At 39.7% G+C, this 19,850-nt stretch overlaps 1 protein-coding gene across 1 annotated transcript in view; it reads left to right on the forward strand.

Annotated features, from left to right (window-relative positions):
• Nucleotides 1-15,827: 15,827 nt before the first annotated feature.
• Nucleotides 15,828-19,850, forward strand: part of slc6a15 (solute carrier family 6 member 15) — a 34,611-nt gene continuing 30,588 nt past the window's right edge. Inside the window, exons 1-2 of the mRNA XM_041794694.1 lie at nt 15,828-15,956; nt 19,304-19,818. Of these exons, the coding sequence (XP_041650628.1) occupies nt 19,518-19,818 (301 nt within the window). The 5' untranslated portion in view covers nt 15,828-15,956; nt 19,304-19,517. The remainder of the gene's footprint in view (nt 15,957-19,303; nt 19,819-19,850) is intronic.

Genomic DNA, 19,850 nt, shown 5'->3' on the forward strand with positions numbered 1-19,850 from the left:
GTCATATGGTGTGCAAGCTCCTGTAGGGATGTGCAACAAGTAATATTGGTCATTATGTAATCATGTAGTTTTAGTTTATATCAAGATGTGTTGGCGTATACTTCTCTAGTTTCATTGAATAATATTACCCAAATACAGCTGAACTTATAAAATCCATCCATCCATCTTCTTCTGCTTATCTGGGGTCGGGTCGCAGGTGAAGCAAGTCAACCCAGACGTCCCTCTCCCCTGCAACACTTTCCAGTTCCTCCAGAAGGATTCAAAGGCACTCCCAGGCCAGATGGGATATATAATCCCTCCAGCAAGTTCTGGTTCTGCCTCAGGGTCTCTTCCCAGTAGGACATGCCCGGAAGACCTCCACAGGAAGGCACCAAGGAGGCATCCCATCAGATGCCCTAACCGCCTCATCTGGCTCCTTTCAACATGAAGGAGCAGCAGTCCTACTTCGAGATCCTTCCGGATGTCCAAGCTCCTCACCCTACCTCTAAGGCTGAGCCCAGCCACCCTCCAGAGGAATCTCATTTCGACTGCTTGTATCTGCGATCTCATTCTTTCAGTCGTTACCCAGAATTCATGACCATAAGGGTTGGGACATAGATCGAAAGCTTTGCCTTCTGGCTCAGCTCCCTTTTCACCATGACGGTACGGTGGAGCACTTGCAAAACTGCTGACGCTGCACCAATCCGCCTATCAATCTCATGGTCCATTTTACCCTCACTCGTGAACAAGACCCCGATATACTTGAACCCCTTCACTTAGGGCAAAGACTTACTCCCCAGCCGCAGGGCTTACAAAATAAGTTTTTAATGATAAACCTTGTGATTAAAACCATCCGTCTTAAATCTAAAGGCATATTTTTTATGTTGGGCTGTATATGTTACTTGGCGATAGTAGTGGTTTTAGCCACTAGTGATTTCAGTTAGAGTTGCCCCTTCAAACGGGGATAGGCTTGGAGAAGCTAGGCTATACAGCGTGACAGAAGGGAAGGGAACTATGTACTAATCACAGATAAGAAAACCTTGGTGAATGTCAGAATCTTAGTAAAAACTGCTTGAGAGAGCTTTAAGTACAATTTCTCCTTATGAGTGGTTGGTGAATGACGACCTGTGTTTTGTAACCAGTGATGTTACAAAGAATGAAGGTTTTTCTTCCCAGTCTTCCAAGCTATGTCTGCTTTACAGTCCAAGGTGAAAGCTCACAAAATGACATAAGAGCAGAGGGACACTCAAGACACAGCTGTAACAGAAGATGAGGGTAAACCAGAGCTTGAACTATGCATTACAGTGCAAATAGATAAACCAATGTAGGACGATACAACTCAAAAAAAGGGAAAACCAGAGGGATAAATGTCATGAATATCCCTCTTGTAGAAAAAAAAAAACACCCTGAAGTAACCCACAATTAAAACTGGAACACTTTGACTCAGAAAAGACACAACATGGTGCGAGCAGATAGCATTTATCATCCTCTTGTGTTTCCATTCTTATAAACCCATCTGAACTGCAGCCATCGGTGCTTCTCATGGCCTCGCTGCCTCATTTTGACTCTTGTCCTCACCAGAAAAAAAAACACACAGAGGTAGATCAAGGCTATACGGCTGGACGTCACTGTTGCATCACGGCTGACTGTTTTCTTTTGTTTTATCAGAGCAGGTTTGAGCCGAACTTTGTCTATCACAGCAGCACACACAGGCATTACTGCGCTTCAAAGCTGCTTCACACAGCACATGAAATACGCTTTGTTTTCCTCGGGGAGAAATTGATGCTTTTCAAGACAATAACACACTAACACATACACAACACACACATATTTTCTGAGTTTTGGAACTAAAGGAGTTTGGTGTGAAGTTATAAATAGTCATTCTAATTATACATACATCACGGGATTGGAGAAAAGATGCACTGCTTGACCTCTTTGAGTTCATCTTCCACTGTTTTACTTATTCTATTGAATTGGGAGGTGTAGCTGTTATTTAGGTGAGTGTTTCATATGTGGAGCCCTGCATTTCTACTACATTAAATGTGTCATACAACTATGTAAACTTAAAGGAAGTTAGAATAACCAATCACATTTAAGGTACTGTGTGGAGAAGTGCAGATGGCCTTGTGTTGAAGTTGCTTGCTTTGCAAAATAGTACCAAACACAGAGCCTTTTGGGTGAAAAATAAACACTTCAAAAACATTTGATACAAAGTACAATTGATTTACAATTGTTTTTTGGCCCATTTTCACCTAAAACTTTCTAGATTACACAGAGCAACGGTACCCATCTGCTACACTGTATAGTATGGTCATCAACTCCATTCACACAAGGGCCAGCTTCTTCTTGACAGACGCTGTCAATAATTTGGTTGAATTGACACATTCTTGTAAAACTGTGATTTCTTTTAAAAATGAATAGACCTGTAAGCTTTAAAATGTGAGGCAATATACTTATCACCTATACTGAAGCCAGCCACAAGGGGGCGATTGAGAATTTTAGCTACATATTTCTGGAGCCCTCTTGATGTCTATCACTGAGTTTGATCCTCATAAGCTGTGTCGTGATTGGTCAAATACACATGCAGGAAACAAATCTTGTGTGTAGATTATCAGAAAGGAAAATTTCACTCTAAAAAAGCCTTTAAAAAATGCAGCTTTAATCAAGACAGGAAGTATTTTGACCATATCAAATTACAGAAATATATTACCTATTCGCTTCTTTTTTGAAAAGTTGCTCAGCTGAAGGTTTTACTTAAACTTATTTTTTTAAAGTTAAAAAAATAGTATGCCATATTTTTTCCTTCACAAATTTTCAGAATTTAATTATCCTCCGAGGGCCGGATGGGAAGACATCGGGGCCTGATGTGGCCCCCGGGCCTCCACTTGATAATCACTGCTGTATAGCCAAGCTTCCCCTGGCGTGTCCTATTTGAAGGGACTCTCTCGATATCACCTCTATTGCCAAGCACTTTATACAACGCATTGTTCCTAAAGAAAATAAACTACTGCTCTATGCTATTAGAATATGTAGGGTGAAAAACTCAATCAAATAAAGACCTCTCATTTAAAAGTTCAACGTAAACATTGCAGCCACCAAAATTAACATAAATTTGAAGTGGTGATGTCTACAATCCACTAGAAAAGAGAAAGATTGGTCAGACTGTCTTTTGTATCTGTTAAAGCAAAACAGCAGGCCTGTAAAGTAGCACCCTGCATCATCACATGCTAGAGATCAGCATGTGTCCAGTAGTGATGGGAATTTCAGCTCTTTTCAGTGATCCAGATTATTCGGCTCAGCTCACCAAGAAGAGCCAGTTCTTTCAGCTCCCAAACGGTTCTTCATTCGGATACCAGTTAAGTTTTGACCTGCCATATTTAGCAATGCCAAAACACCTTGTGGGTCATATGAAATCTGCTCACTGGCTGTGCTGTATGACACACCTGATATAAAACATTTACGTTATACCATCAAGCTTGTGCCCCTAATGTGAGATGTGCCTGTGGAAGTGTATGTAGAAAGGATCATTCCTGCTAATCAATCACAGAACACACAAACAACACCCATAAAAATAATACAAGTAATAGTTATAATGATATAAAACGGCTCTCAAACAGGATCCGGCTCTTTTTGTTCACATAAATGAGTCAGCTCTTTGAACCGGCTTGTTCATGAACGACCCATCACTTGTGTCCAGGTTGTGGCACATCCACAAAAAAACTGGACTCAACATGAAGTTAGAGTGCACAGCGTAAATGTCAGAGAAGCCGGCTAGGATTATGCAACACAGGTCTTAATGAATCTTACAGAAAGGTGGCGCTATGACATCTCGCTAGGAACATATTTGGATAACAGGATTATTACCACTGTTTGTTTCCTTAGCATTTCATTCCAACCATGTGACTTGAATACGAAGAATCCAGAATCAAACCAAGGATCGGCCCATTCATGCCAGCTCTGCGTGATTCCCATTGGCTGAGAGCATACGTCTCCGTGACACATTGAAAACCAATCTGCCTCTACTTTCCATCAAAGGTGTGGGAGGGGTGAACTCGTGACAGCCGGACGGCATTGTGTTACCAAAGTCAGGGTGGGCTCATGAAGAATTCAACAGGTAGGCAAGGTAAGCCGCCATCTGTGACTGAGTCTGTGTTTACCATCACAAAATCAAAACAGCAGCACAGAATGGAGGACAGCGAGTACCTGCATAACCACAATGTATGAATTAATCAATTCACTCTTATTTCACAACAATATCAAACACAAACTTTACTGCTAAATCTGAGTTCAACTGAGGCTTTACTTTATGTCACCTAAACTCTGGATGTGAGCTTGAGGTCATTTCTTTTCCCCAGCCCTACCCTTTCTCTTTATTAAAAAGTAACTCTATATTTTGGGTTATAATGTCAAAGCATGGACTCACCCACTGAGCTGTCAACAAGTTGACCTTCTGATCCAAAAGCTCCATCTGGCACAGCTGTGTTGATCATTTAAACAGCTGTAAAAATACCAAAAACAGGTTCAGATAAAAAAACAAGAGCAGGCTCAAAACAACAGTGATGAGTCAGATGGGTCAGAAAATGAGACACAGCATGATGAGGAACAGCAAAGAAGTCATAAACAACTTTAAATAAACATTTCATGATAATCCAAGGGGTGATTTGAAAGTAAAAACTGGCTTGTGACTATTTAATGCATGCATCCAATCGACCCTTTATTTTCTCTCTGATTGATCCCACTAATCAGAGAAACCCACGCTGCTGCTAGGTTGGACGATCGCTCATCCGGGTCAAGTCTTTTCAGAGAGACCCTAATTTTGTTATTTCATGGCTGAAAGGTAGGTTTGGGGTATTCACAAGACATGGCAGCAGCTTTCTGAATTTGATGCGTGCAGTATGTTCCAAAAAGTTGGGACAGGGGCATGAAAAGACTGGGAAAGTTGGGGACCACTGGGAAGAAAAACCTGGATTATTCCCCAGGTTGACTGATAGCAGGGGTAGCATGATGTGACATAAAAGGAGCATTCCTGAAAGGCTCAGTTATTCACAGTCAACGATGGACTGAAGTTATTCACTTTGTCAAAGACTGTGTAGGAAAAATAATCCATTCAACAACATATTTTAATATGCGGTAGTGAATCTCGAAACCTCAGGCAAAGGAAAAGGAAATTAGAAATTGAAACAGGTCGTCATAAAAACTGGAAACCAAGAGACCAAAGAATTTTTAAACATTGTGATTTGGTAAAAACTGAAGATGAAACCCACTTTCTCCTCATCTGCCCACTATGTGAAGCAGTAAGAAAGAACTTTTTGAGCCAGCAGCCGGATCACATTAAGAAATAATGAGACTGTGTCTAGCTGAAGAACCTAAATATATACACCTAGCTGCACTTTTTGTTTCTGAATGTCACCAGATTAGAGATAGTAATAAGTTTTATAACAGTCAATAACTTTGTATTTTGTTTTGTTTTTTGTAAATATTTTATTATTATCAGTTGTGTTTTAGTGATTGTCATTATTATTATTTGTATTGTTTTGTTTATGTACTCTGCTTTGGCAACAAAGGTTTTAACCATTCATGCCATTAAAGCATATTTTGAACTTTGAACTTTGAATCTACAGTCCATAATATCATCAAAAGATTCTAAGACTCTGGGGAAATTCCACTTGTAAGGGGCAAGGCCAAAAACTGACACTGAATGCTTGTGACCTTTAACCTCTGAGGCAGCACTGCATCAAAACCAATCATCATCCTGTAATGGATATTTTAATGTGGGCTCAGAAAACTTCAGAAAACCATTGTCAGTTAACACAGTACGTCACTGCATCAAAAAATGTTAGCAAGGAATACCGCACACAGCTGAAAAGCATTGCAGGGTCCTCTGGGCCTGAGCTCCTTTAGAAATGGACAGACCTCCACCGGCCCCCTGATTTTGTTAGATTTCATAAAAGATTGTTTTAATTGATGCAAAATATATATATATTTTAGACACAATTTTGAAGTCTTTTATGCCTTAATTTTAGAAAGTAGGACAGTGGAAAGAGTTGGAAATAGGGATTAGAGATTGGGGGACATGTAGGAAAGAGGCCACAGGCCAGACTTGAACCTGGTCTACCCACGTACACAGGGTGCAACCTAACTGAAATCTGCGCCCCATTGTTAAATCTTATGATAGATGAATTTCCTTGTAAATTTCTGATCTCTTATATATCTACACCCCTTGCAGTCCCTGAGGTCTGCTAATCACCCTTCATCATCCCTAAAACCGGATTATAAACGCAAGGAGAATGAACCTTTTCCACGGTGGATCCTAAAATAAAGACGGAAATTTCTATTGGAATAAAGATGTTTTTTTTTTTTTACTGTTTTTTAGAGAGGATCCCAGTGGATAGAGCCAGAAACATGTACTAGTATATAGTGCACGATCTAACCGCTAGACCTTCTACACCCCTGTTAGTGCTACATAAATAAAGTGAATTGGAGTGGGTTAGATCTAAGGTGAAAAAGGTCTCATACATGCACAGTTAAGAGAAACTTAATACTTATTTGACACTAATTTATTTTACAAATTGAATGAAAGAGAAGTATGCAGGATGAGATGAGCAGAAGGCCTGTGGGGATCTGGTCTAGACGCTGATAAACTGAATTGAAGTAGCTGGGGTGGAGGAGAGTTGAAGCATCCACACTGAAAACACAGACAAGAGAGAAGGACAAATTTAAAAAATGACAGGTGCATGATGATTGGTCAAGCCTGGTTGTGGCAGAATCTGATTAGCTGAATACACCCATAATAAGCCAATCACCAGAGCGAAAAGAGAGAAGAATGGAAAAGGGAGAGATATGAATGAGCGGTGACTAATAAATGAGTAGAAACAGTCGTCCTGCTTGAACTTTCGCTTAGCTCCATATTTCACATTGGTTTTGGAAACAATGGCTGTCAAGTCCTCATGGCTAAGGAGCAAAAGGACCATCCAGACTGTCAACAATGCAACATTTTAAAGCCAGCATCTGTGATAGTATGGGGACGTATTAGCGTCCATGCCATGGGTAACCTGCACATCTGGACGTGCACTTATTCTTCCATACAGATGATGTGATATCCAGCGAGACAATTCAAAGCCACATTCTGCATGAGTTACAACAGCATGGCTTCACGGGTAATGCAGGAGTGCAGACTGGCCTGCATGCAGTCCAGACCTGTCTCTCACTGAAAATGTATGATGCATAATGAAGTGCCAAATATGCCAATGGGCACCTTGCAATGTTGATCAACTTAAGATGTATGTCAAGCAAGAATGGGAAAGACTTTCACAGTACAATACCTCAAAAATCAGCGTTTAAGTCCCCAGACGTTCACAGAGTATTGAAGAAAAGGTGATGGAATGGTGGTTAGCATGCCCCTGTCCCAACTTTTTTGGAATGTGCTGAAAGGATCAAATTTAGAATGTTTGTAAATTCCCAAAATCCATCAGTCAGAACATAAAATATTTTGTCATTGTAGTGTTTTCAGTTGAATGTAGGTTGAAATGGATTTGCAAACTAGATTGTTTTAGTCACATTTTACACAATGTCCCAACTTTATTGGAATTGCTGTTTGTACTTTTTTTTGATACATACTTTTCCTGCCATCTATCATAATTGTCGAATCTACTTCTGAACAATAAAGACATTCGTTTTCAAATAAAACATCCGTATTGTTTCTCATGTTATCCCATGTTTTAATGTTTTATGAGGTTGACCTTTGATTATAAGGGGTACCTGTTTTCTGTCAGTCTGCTTTTTAAAAAAACATCAAGAATGACTAGATGTTAGGGCTTAGAGGCTCTGTCAGCTCTCATTTCACTAAAATGTGAAGTGATCATTTTAGATTTTGAAATGCAGCACACTACGCAATCAGTCTCATGACAATACTTAAAGCAGGAGGCGTTCTTCTAGACAGACAGTTACATAACCACTTCTTCGAAGGATGACCTGATTCCCTCGTAAACCAGCGTCTATTAACACAGAGAAACACACTGTATACACACATCCTAAAATCCCTATCAGCACCATCCCGTACATAATTTCAGAGCTCTGGTGGATCTTATCAAATCAATACCCTTTAGAAAACTGAAACAACAAGCTATGTAGGTCATTGATGACAAGATGGCATGAGTGAATGTAACAGCCATGTGGCTGTTCTATAAGAGACAGAAACTGTAAAAGATAAAGTAATAGATCTGTAACTAGCTTTGCAAATTCAACCCATATCCTCTGTTTGGTCAATCAAGATGATAATACACTGAGACAATGACATGAGCTAAAATACAACTCCAATTCTGGGGATGTTTTTGAGCAATGATACCATGCTTCTTCCTCTTAAACATTTTCCCTCCTTTGTGTATTTAATACCACAAAATTCAGCACTTCACCACACTCAAAATATCTCAACAAGAAGTCTTAGAGTACAAGAAACTCCCTTTTTATCTGCAACATTCACTGATCATACATCAGCAAGCAGCACAAACCATTTATATCAGTGGCACTACTTTGTCTGTACATTGAGCACAAGCTGATAGCATTCAAGCTGCTCAGATTAGCCTCAGAGAATTTCGTTTCAGAAGTGATCTTTCTGGGACAATTTGATATGGAAAGATAAACTGGGTAAAATGACGGTCGGAATACTATTTCTCTGAATGTTGTGTTTGACTTTCAGTCTGAATGTGCACCCTCTTTGATTGTGTTTCTTTAATTTTCTTATATTTGGCATCATAATATTTGTCGTCCTAGTTGCATCCCTAATAATCTAACAGGAATGCAGCTAGGATGGTCTACAACAGATTTAAAGTTATATGCATAAGTCTAAGGCATGTAAGGAGTGAAAGATTCCCCATGGGCCAGACTTGCCCAAACCTGGGGCCAGAGAAGGGGCCAAGGGCAGCCAGAGTCAAGCAGAGTCAAGCTCAACACGTTAACACATGTGTGTCACTCGGCGGCCAAAGTTAAGCTGGACGGCATCTCTTTTAACCAGGCCTTTTCACTGCTGGTAATACGCCCGGACACCACTGGTGGTTTCCAGGCCCTTGAGACATCCAAAACATGACCAGGGGCTTGTGGGAACCCTATGACCCAATCAGATGGTAGCTTAGGCCATGCTTAATAACCACATCCACTTTACTATGCCCTAAAGGTGTGGACTTTTTCAACAGATCATTTTCCCATGCCCCCTGGTAATATACAAAGACATCCAGAGCACTACCAGGGTTGTGCCAGTCCTCTTCCCTGTCCATTATACCCTCAAGTGAGCTTACTTGCCACAACTATGCTTTATTTTAGCCTCAATTTTTAGCCCAAACGTGCTCTAACTTTTGATTTCATCACAGCATAAAGGCTTTTTAGGTAGGTGTCTATGATAGCCTATCTGGACTTGGTAAATTAGTAGGGATGCATAACATTGTCATGATGTGGTACTTAGTGTTGATTAAAGAGGGAATAATTAATTGAACGATTGTAGCATCAGGCTGCAACATAAAAAAGTGAAAAGGGTAGAAATATTTTCTGAAAAAAATATATTTTTGACTTCGGCTAATTGAATATCTGACAAAATCCAATATTGCTCAACCTTAAAAATTTGCCCTGCTCAGAACCTGTCCTACAGCATTTCTTATGCACTGCTCTCTTCAGGCTGAGCTCTGCCTGGACCATCCCAAAACTTTTATTTTCTTCAAGTGAAGCCATTCTTTTATCGATTCAGATGTTTGCTTTGAGTTATTGTCACGCTATAAGGTGAAATTCATCTTCATATTCAGCTTTACTGCAGATGCCTGAAGATTTTGTGCCAAAACTGGCTGGTATTTTGAAATGTTCATTATTCCCCCCAACTTAAAAGCCCCACTCCCAGCTGAAGAAACATAGCTCCAAAGCATGATGCCATCCCACCATGCTTCACCATGGGTATGGTGTCTCTTTTTAAGCTTGTTTTGTCATATTCTTCCCAGGTCTGGCTATGGGGTGGGGTGGAAGGGGGTAGGGAAGCCTTTTCTTAGGAAGAAAACATCCAAGCAGGGCTAAATTTAGCAAAAACCCACACGAGGTCTTCCAGAAACAAGTGCAAAGATGTGTTATGATCTGATGAGACCAAAGAAACTTTTTGGCTATCATTCTAAAAGGTATGTTTGACACAAAAAACATTTCACATATACAAGAAGAGCTTTGTGTACGTTGCTTTGTTTCAAGGGGCAAGGAGGCACTTGAAAACTAAAGTGAGTAGGGATAAAAGTTAGAAATAGTAATGAACCTAAGTGTCATCATGTATTCACGTCTAGGAGAACAGTATCCTGATACTCTATTCAAAAGTATCAGGATTACAGTATCCTGATACTTTTGGAATAGAGTGGTCGGGCTAAGAGTTCATGGCCCATCAAACAGGAATTTTCCAGAAGCACACTCCAAACCAAGTGTTATAGGAAATCTCTGAGAATGTCAGTGGCAACATTTAAAAATTACAACATCCATCCATCCACTTTCTTCCACTTGCCCAGTCAGATCAGAGTGGCAGCAGGCTAAGGAAGTAAGCCCTGATATCCCTCTCTCCAGCAACATTCTCCAGCTCTTCCCTGGGGATTCCAAGGCATTCTCAGGCCAGATGAGATCATCTGGTTCCTGGTTCTGCCCTGGGGTCTCCTCCCAGCTGGACTCACCTGGAAGACCTCCACAGGGAGGCAACCAGGGGGCATCCTGATCAGATGCCCAAACCCCATAAGCTGGCTCCTTTCTAGACGAAGGAGCAGCAGCTCCACTCTAAGCTCCCTCCGAATGTCAGAGCTCCTCACCCTATCTCTAAGGCTGAGCCCAGCCACCCTCCCGAGGAATCTCATTCCAACTGCTAGAACCTGTGATCTCACTCTTTCAGTCATTACCCAGAGCTCATGCCCATAGGTGAGAAATGGGAAAAAGATTGACCGGTAAATTGAAAACTTTGCCTTCTGGCTCAGCTCCCTCCTTGCCACAACGGTCCAATACAACATCTGCAACATTGCCAATGCTGCACCAACCCACCTGTCAATCTAACGGTCCATTCTACTCTCACCTGTGAACAAGACTCTAACTTGAATTCCTTCATCCTCCCGGATGTACCCCATAAAAATCCCAAACAGACTCGTAGATAAGGGGCAGCCCTGGCAGAGGCCAACATGCACCTGGTGCCTGTCCGACTTTGGGCCTAGGATGTGATCGAAGCTCTCACTTTGTTATACAGGGATCCGATGGCTCTCCACAGTGGCCCCCATATTTCTGCAGTACTCCCAACATGAACACAACCGTGGAAAGTTTCAGCCAGATAGGACCATGCATTGGTGAGTTATAGACAACTTCCTGCTTCATGGCCACACCCTTTGAGTTTTGTAAAAAAAAACTACATTCATTTTCATCATTCATGTCTCTTCTAGCTGTATATCAAAATTCAGCTTGATTGGATGAACCAGCTCGTACAAGTTAGTCCTCAAAGGACCCTTGAAAATTGCCAAAAAACCTCTCAATTTTACATTTTCATTCAAAATGGCAGACTTCCTGTTAAGAATTCGCAATGACGATAAGTGACTTTTTTGTGCATCTCGGTAATCTGTTCAAAATTTAATTTCTCTAAGTAAAACGGCCTAGAGGGGCTGAATTTGAAGCTCAGTTTCGGGGGCGCTAGCAAGTCAATTTCCATCACCCACGTTCAAACCTACTCAAATATAACATTTTTCACCAGGCCCCATGCATATGCCAAGTTTCAAGACTTTTCAGATATGTTAACACTGCCAAATTTGAAAAAAAAAAACTCACGGAAAACTTTTGACCAAGAGGAAAACAATAGGGTCCTTCACACTCTCAGTGCTGGGGCCCAAAACAACAACTGCGACATGAGCTGATACCATGCTTAAAGCAAATCAGCTGGCCATCAGCTGATGAGGGGTTGTGTGAGATTCCATGGCCTGCCTGAATTAACAGTATATGCTCGATTTCTGTCATTCATTTAATGCCTGATTTTATTGTAAAATTCTCAATTGTTCTTTGCTGCTAATAATTCACCGTTAGCATGCTAGCAACCTTAAGAGGTCAATAAAGTAAGCATTTTACATGCCAAACATAAGTTGCAGCATTGCCATTATTCGTATTCATCTCTAGCACCGCTATATTCCTTTAGCCTGTATTAATTTGTTTTATGCATGTTAGCATGCTAACACAGTGAAAATACACTGCTTCTGTCTGAATAGATGGTGATTAAGTCATGGTGTTGCCTTTAGTGGTTTGTGACAGTGGGTGCCTCAATAATTAATAAGCAAACTGGATCGTCATTGTCGGCCAAAATAATAATCTGTGCATACACTAATAGAGTTAGCATTAGCATTGGTTTTCTGTCACAGCTCTTAGGGTTTCTGTGCTGTCTTGCTAATGAGATGGAGGCTATTAGCAGTAATCAATATGTTTCTCCTTATGCTGACCTCACTGAGGTCCTGCAAGAAGCAGAAAAGTGCTGCGAGCAGACAAGATCATGGACTTTTAGTAGGATGAGACGACAGGCCATGTTCAGGGATATTCGTCATCCTTCTGCAGAGAGCAGTGAACTGGAAGTAATTGGATTTGTGTGTGCATCAAATACACAGTCTAACACTCACACATTTTGGCATATAAAAAGAGATTTCTGTGATGATGACCTCGATGCACCTGAGACACTGTGTGTAGATGTTATCTCACTGGGAACAGGGGGAATTCAGGACACAAACATGGATGGGTTTTGGTGTTTTATTTTAATGAATTTAATCTTTAGGTGTGAAATCATAAAGATTTCAAGAAAAGCAAGGTTGTTTGTCTGTCCATGGAATTATTTTACTGAAAGGACAAGCGACTTAACTCATTACCTCTCAGGTTGTTGTCACCTTCAGTCTTATTCCTCAAAGTTTTTTTTCTCCTACATATTTTGACCATTACAACATGAAGGACAGACTGTTGCAGTGTTTGCAACTTGGAAGTCATGTTGTTTAGGTTACACAATAAAGTTCACAGCAGCATAACGGCTGGACTTCATTTTCCATTTGTGCATATTTTATCACAGTGACACAAACAGTTATTTTTTACGCTAAGTCAAAGGGTGCTGTTTTCACGCCTTTTGATAGTCTTGAAAATCTTCCAGATACAAATTCCTTTTTGTTACTTCTTCTTTTACATCTGGTGCAAGATGCATGTGTTATCATCTTAAAATTATATACAAGGGTTAAGTGATAGACTCACAAAGAATCAATGTTAAGTTTATAACAGCTATGTGATCACAGTAGATGTTTGAGTATGCTTATATAGATCCTCTCCCACGACCCAGTTTCAGTTTGAGTCATTGCTACCACCTCACTAAGTGTGGTTTCAGGTTGAGCTCAATGTGAATGAATGCTTTCAAACTCTAACCACATAATAAAATGAGACTTAACGTTTTACCGCCTAAAGTCTCACCTTAGACAAAACTTTTCTGTGCAAAGCTTGACGTCTCACACGGAAAAGTTAGATTTGTTAAAACAGAAAATAATATATGGATAGTGGATCTACTTAGAAAACCAAGGCAACTTTTTGCCTCAGTTTTTTTTGTAGATTATTCATAAAAATCTTTGTTAAACTACTATTCTATTTTAGTTCAAGAACAAAAAAATCCAAGTGAAATTTACTTACATTTTCAAGTATATTCAACAAGACTAATCTTTGTTTAACTTATTTTTTTCTTTGAAACACGTATTTTAAGTATTCTCAGCTTGTAAATATGACTCATCTTCTTTGCATTAATACAGTTCAGTAAGATGAAAACAATAATTTGTGGTTTCCTCCCACTAGCGGTATTCATCAGTAATACCTGTAACAATGCTTGTACATGAAGTATCTGCAATTGTTTCTTCTTGAATTTCCTTCATCAATGAAATAATCAGAGAATAGTTAAACTTCTGACTACAGAAGTGAGTCAGGCAGTCAAACTCATTTTCAGGAATTATTATTTTCACTCATGGTGCAAAAATGTTCACTATCAAAAACAAAAATAATCTATCAGAAAGATCAACAAAGGAATTCCAGTAATCTCTGTACAACATTCAACACCTAAACTCACCTGACCACATTTAAACATATCTAAACACATATAAACACTCTGCCCCAGGGCGTCATGGGAAAATTCTGTCTACATATCCCCAGATTTGTTTCCCACCAATCTGATCTATCATCACTGCCATGTCTTCAGTTAGCAGTTCATCTATTCCTGATGTTAGAAAGCCATTTATCACTAACTTGAGATACCCACAATGCATCACAGGGGGCATTTATTCATGAATAATGTAGTTTTTTGTAGTTTTGAAACAGAATGAAACTGAGTAAAGGTAACAAAGTCAGGGTTAATTATGTGGATAAACTTTGAAAGACTGGCTTACATTACCTAAATTATTCTTGTTTGGGAAAAAGTTCATAGTGTCTTGTATTTTTAACAAAAGAAACTGACAACAAAATTAGATTTACTTATGTCAAGCTAGAAACTTGGATTTTTATTGTTGATATGGAAGGTTAATTAAGTTAAATTTACTTCTGCCAAGACTCATTTTTCTCAGTGCAGCAGGTGCCCGGTATTTAGTTTTGCCCCCACCCCTCAAACATCCTGAGTCCACCACTGCTTTGTATGCTCCAAATAAGTGGCTCATAACTTCTTAATGAGTGCAAAACCCTTAATTTAAATAAATAAATAAATAAATAAAAATCCATCATGAATAATTTGGCTTTCACTGTGTTTTGCCTATTGCTTCCTGCTACAACCCAAATGTCATTCTGGTCTATTTTAATCTAATACATAGCCTTACCACAATGAAATTTTAATTTCAAACACCTAGTTAATGCAAATGGTTTTTTATACAGGAGAACTGGTTAAGAAATAAAGCCTTAACCAGTGATTAAATGTGCTGTCAGCCAAAGAGTCTATCCCTTCCAAAGAAAAAATGTTAAAGAAACTATTGTTTTGAACCAGTTTCCAAAAAAAGGATACAGTTTCTCCTTGGAATATTATAAAACTTTGGTTTATTCTGTAATGTATGAGTGGTAAGGGAGATGAGATAAATTTGTAGTTAGTAATTTATTAGTACTAGATAGATTAATTTATTTTAGCTGGTAGTTTCCGATAATTTTGGCAGAAGTTAATATTTTTTTGCATTGAGAAACCAAGCATATTTAATTTATTTTAAATAGTTATCACTGATAGCATCATCTACACATTTTAAACGGAATTGTACCTCTACAATGTATTAAAAATATTTTTACGGTTATTCCCGTTTTGTCTAGTCTTTATGTTGACTTCTTTCTCTTTTCTTCTCTTTCTCCAAGTACAATACCCACGAAGATTGCGCGGGTGGATGACGCTTGATTTCCGACCTTGACCACAACTTTAAGTTTCCTCTCCTTAAAATCAAAAAAAATAATCTAAATTCCGATATAAATGGCAGTATAGATTTTTTTTCGGAGTAATGTCCACTTTTTAACCGTGTATTAAAAGACACGATGGCTTATAAACAGAGGCACATTGCCCATCATGCATGCGCCAGCCCATTTCAGTCTAGTAGTGGACTGTACCAAGTACAGTGATAGGGGGCTTCGAGAATACAAAGATGCTAATTTGGACTTAAATCATCACTTTCCGAAAAATTACCCATAAAGTGATGTATGATGGTTATTTTTAGCATATTTTCGGTGAGATAAGGCATGACTAAGGTTTAAAATAACCTGTATACATTATACGGATTTTGGAGGCGGATCCCCCCTCCTACAGCGCCGTGTCTCTGGCTGAAATATAGAGGAGACAGCCGAAGACTGAGCAACACACGCTCACCGGTAGGATTGGTTCATAAAGACCCACACATTCATAATGTCTGCCCCGTGCATGTGCTCTCACAATTTCATTCCTTGAGACTCATCATTTCAGAAAAGGACGTCTGTTATTCAAACTGGTGAGTACCAACCACAGTATTCTTAATTCATTGAATATTAGGTGTATTTTTCAGGCATGGCATGATGATGTGCGCATGTATGAGAGGCTGGCTGAGGTACCAGTGCGCAGGATGTGGCCAGTGAATGATGAAACATCTCACATGGATGTCATGAAGGCAGGGCGGGAGGGACGGAGTAATGATTTATTGGTGTTCCTGTGGGGACAATTTGTGCCTGGGTACAACAACGAGCCACATGGCACTGATGTGTATTTTTTAAAATTAACTTATTGTTTTACTCGCATTTTTCCTCATTGAGCTGAATCGTCCGCCCGTTTTTTTTTTGACTCACCATTCCTGAGTCATGTGCAGACCCTGAAAGCTCAGTTATCCTCAGACTGACAATAAACCATAATTTAAAGCTGCAATTGTGGTGCCGTTTCCCACTACAGCCTCCATGAGAACTGCAGTGAAGGTTACTCAGCATCCTCATTCATTTTTGGCTGCAGTTTTGCGTTCACTGGATTATGAAACGACGGCCTTTGCCTCGTACAAACCAGGCTAATCTTGAAGCGTTAAATGAAATCTATTAATCACTTAATCCTATGCATGGAGCAAGGCGAGAGGCGTGTTGTATTTCTGCGATATGGCAGAATATTTCTGGCGTTTTTGATGAAAAATGTAAAAGGGGATAATAAGTAAAAAGAATAACTTTGACGCCACATGATGCTGAAGTGAAGAAGACAAGGATTTGGCGCACCTTAACCCGCATTTGGTCGAAAGGATTGTCCACACCCTTAAATGTTATTCATAGTAAAATCATTTAAGTGCTACGAGATATGAAAACGTCATGATAGCGCCTTTAAAGAACATAAAACGAGACGAATAGTCCTATATCCTCCGTCCTTAGGTGAACTTGTCGCGCATGTCTGCTAGGGATGGGCAGCATGGACCAAAAATCATATCTTGAGATATACAGTATATTATGTAACAGTTCCTGATTTATATGTCTTTTTCCTGGAAAAAAAAAATAGTTTTCATATTACCCGATTTATAATTGTTGATTTGTTTCTGATAAAAATCATACAATATTTATATTTGTGTAATACCACAACATATTAAGAAGTCCTAGACCAGCAGAATTGGCAGTTGTTCCCGTCAAATGGTCCAAAAATTGCTGACAAACTCCTACATCTTGTCTAATTTGTCAAAAGCATTGGCAACATTTCCATAAATTCAGATTGTCATAATGTGCCATACTGGGGCGCGCCGGTAGTCGAGTGGTCAAGGCGTGTACCATGTTCGTGGGCGGCCCGGGTTTGAACCCGGCCCGTGCCACCATTTCCCACATGTCTCTCCCCACTCTCTTCCCTGTTTCCGAGTCTATCCACTGTCCTCTTCTATCTAAAAAAGGCCCCAAATTTTTTTAAAATATGTGCCATATTATCAAACGTTTCAAAATTTCAATTATTTCAATGATCGATTGTATAAAAAGTAGAGAAACTTTAGCCTTGATTTCAACCAAAAGCTAGTGAGAGCTCTGTCAAAACTACTGTAGTTGGCAACTTTTGGTAATAAGCATTATAAGACCGAGCAGTAGAGGGTTGTTAAAAATATGAGTTGTGTTTACTTAAAGACTATGTCAGCCCTATTTTTACAAGTTAATTGAAAGCATTTTTAGTTGTAAGTAAACTGTTCTTTGCCACTTTGAGTATTTTTTGTAATTGTACCCATTTTTTTTTTGACAATCCTTTAACCTGCATAGTTTTCCCAGAATGTCGTTGGGCATTGGACCTTTCAGCACCATGAGTGAAGTTACTGACTCAGTTAGACAAGTCTCACCTGTGGGGTTCTAAACATAAGGTAGATGCACTGAGTTCTCTTGAAGCCCGCTTCCTCAATCAAACACACTCGTCAGTCTTTCACTGTAAGACTGAAATGTTGAAGGTTGGTATAGAAACTAGAGATGTTAACTTAAAAATCCAAAACATCTATTTCAGCTCTGTTTTTCTGAATCAACAGAATACCTTTTTCCATTTCAAGCAAACAGTACACAATAATTTAGGTATAAATATAATTTTGTATTTGCACTGAATTTATTTGGCAGTCATTCCTTTATCTGCAGAGTTTTCCCAGAATGTTTTTGGACATTAGACACTTTTGCACCATGAGTGAAGTTACTGACTCGTTTAGACAAGTCCCACTATGTGGGGAGCAACCACAACATACTATGGATGGTATATTCAACATGATGGAAGAGGACTCCCTGGTTCTGTTTCCCTCCTTAGTAACTGTCACTTGTCATCGCTTAAGCTGGCCTACCTTGAGTGCCATAAATGTTCAATATTAATGGATGTGATAGAAATAAGGGGAAATTGCAGTAGTGAAAATGTAACTCTATGGGAAATCCTTAAACATGTTGCTCTGAGTTGGATTTAAACAGACTTTTTAAGTGTAGGAAAGTATCATGAGTGTAGTTTAACTGGACAAAGTTAAGTAAACCCAACATAAATGGACGGGTAAAATTGTGTTGATAAAAAATAAAAACATATCCATCCATCTTAAGAACCTGATGTGTTTCCCAGCCCTACTCATGCTCATATATGCTATTTTAGTCGTGAAAGTTGATCTCCTTTCTTATATTTGGGGGCTTTTCCCATTCAGTGAGCTGCGGTGAAAAGAAGTGTTTGGGTTCGTATGCAAATGTCCTTCTCCCTTCAATAATTCAGGAGGCTGGAAACACGATAGTCAGCACACCACGACCTGTCACTGTCCGAGTCACCGTCCACCACCAGGCTAATGTTCCCAGGCATTTTTTTATCCCCTAGAATAACCAGCTGCTATAAAATTCTCTCTGTAAATGTCGCTGCCAAAGCCAGACATGTGATTTTCATGTGAGAAATAACTCTGCATTCTCGGGATACAACAATAATTCTCCTTACGGACTTTTGTCAGACTCAGATAAGGTTGTTTAGAATGAGAGGAATATAAAAATGTATAATATATGAATATATAAATGTTTATATTGTTTTCATTTGTAAGATTTTCACTGTCTTTTGTAATGAGTTAGGAGTTTAGGCTTGAATTTAAACACAGAAGACAGCTTTTACAAGAAGTCCCTTGTTGTCCTCCTTTACCAAACATTGCTGATTTTGGTTATACACAGTTCACTTGGAGTAAACCAACCACAGAGCAATTTAAAGGGGGGAAAATTAGAGGTTACCACACACAGAGGCAAGAAATCAAATTAAATTAGTGACTAGATTTGACCAGAAACTCATCCTTAATGTTTTATCAATGACAAAACACCCACAAAACCCTCCTCAGACTTTTTTTTCCCACTGTAACATTTCCTGTTTCATTCACAGACATTTGGTGATAATGAAGAAGTAACCACTTCCTGATCATCCTCAACCTTCAAAAGAACTGTACTCAAAGACTGAACTGTAACTCCTTCAAACTTGCAGCTTTGCACAGCCAAAGTTTAAAAAAAAAAGTGACTTTTCACACACACCTGGCCTTGCCCTTTCAGCTCAACGACCAAAAAGACGTTCCACCCCTTGCACTTGTTTGCTTTATCAAATGCCCAAAAACAGCAAGGCCGTCAAGAGAGAGCTTGACGAGGATGTCACAGAGTCTCACAAGGACCTGCTTTCCAACGAGGACGCCTGCGACGATTCCTTCAAGAAGACCTCGCTGATTGTCAACAACCATGACGGGGATGGGAAAGAGTGCGATGTGGAGGAAGGGGGCTCGGACGGTGAGGAGGAGGAACGCCCGGCCTGGAACAGCAAGCTCCAGTACATCCTGGCCCAGGTTGGCTTCTCTGTAGGCCTGGGCAACGTCTGGAGGTTCCCCTACCTGTGCCAGAAGAACGGAGGGGGTGAGTAGCCATTAGAAAATCACTGACATTGT

The sequence above is a fragment of the Cheilinus undulatus genome, linkage group 9 (assembly GCF_018320785.1).
Source record: "Cheilinus undulatus linkage group 9, ASM1832078v1, whole genome shotgun sequence".
NCBI lineage: Eukaryota > Metazoa > Chordata > Actinopteri > Labriformes > Labridae > Cheilinus > Cheilinus undulatus.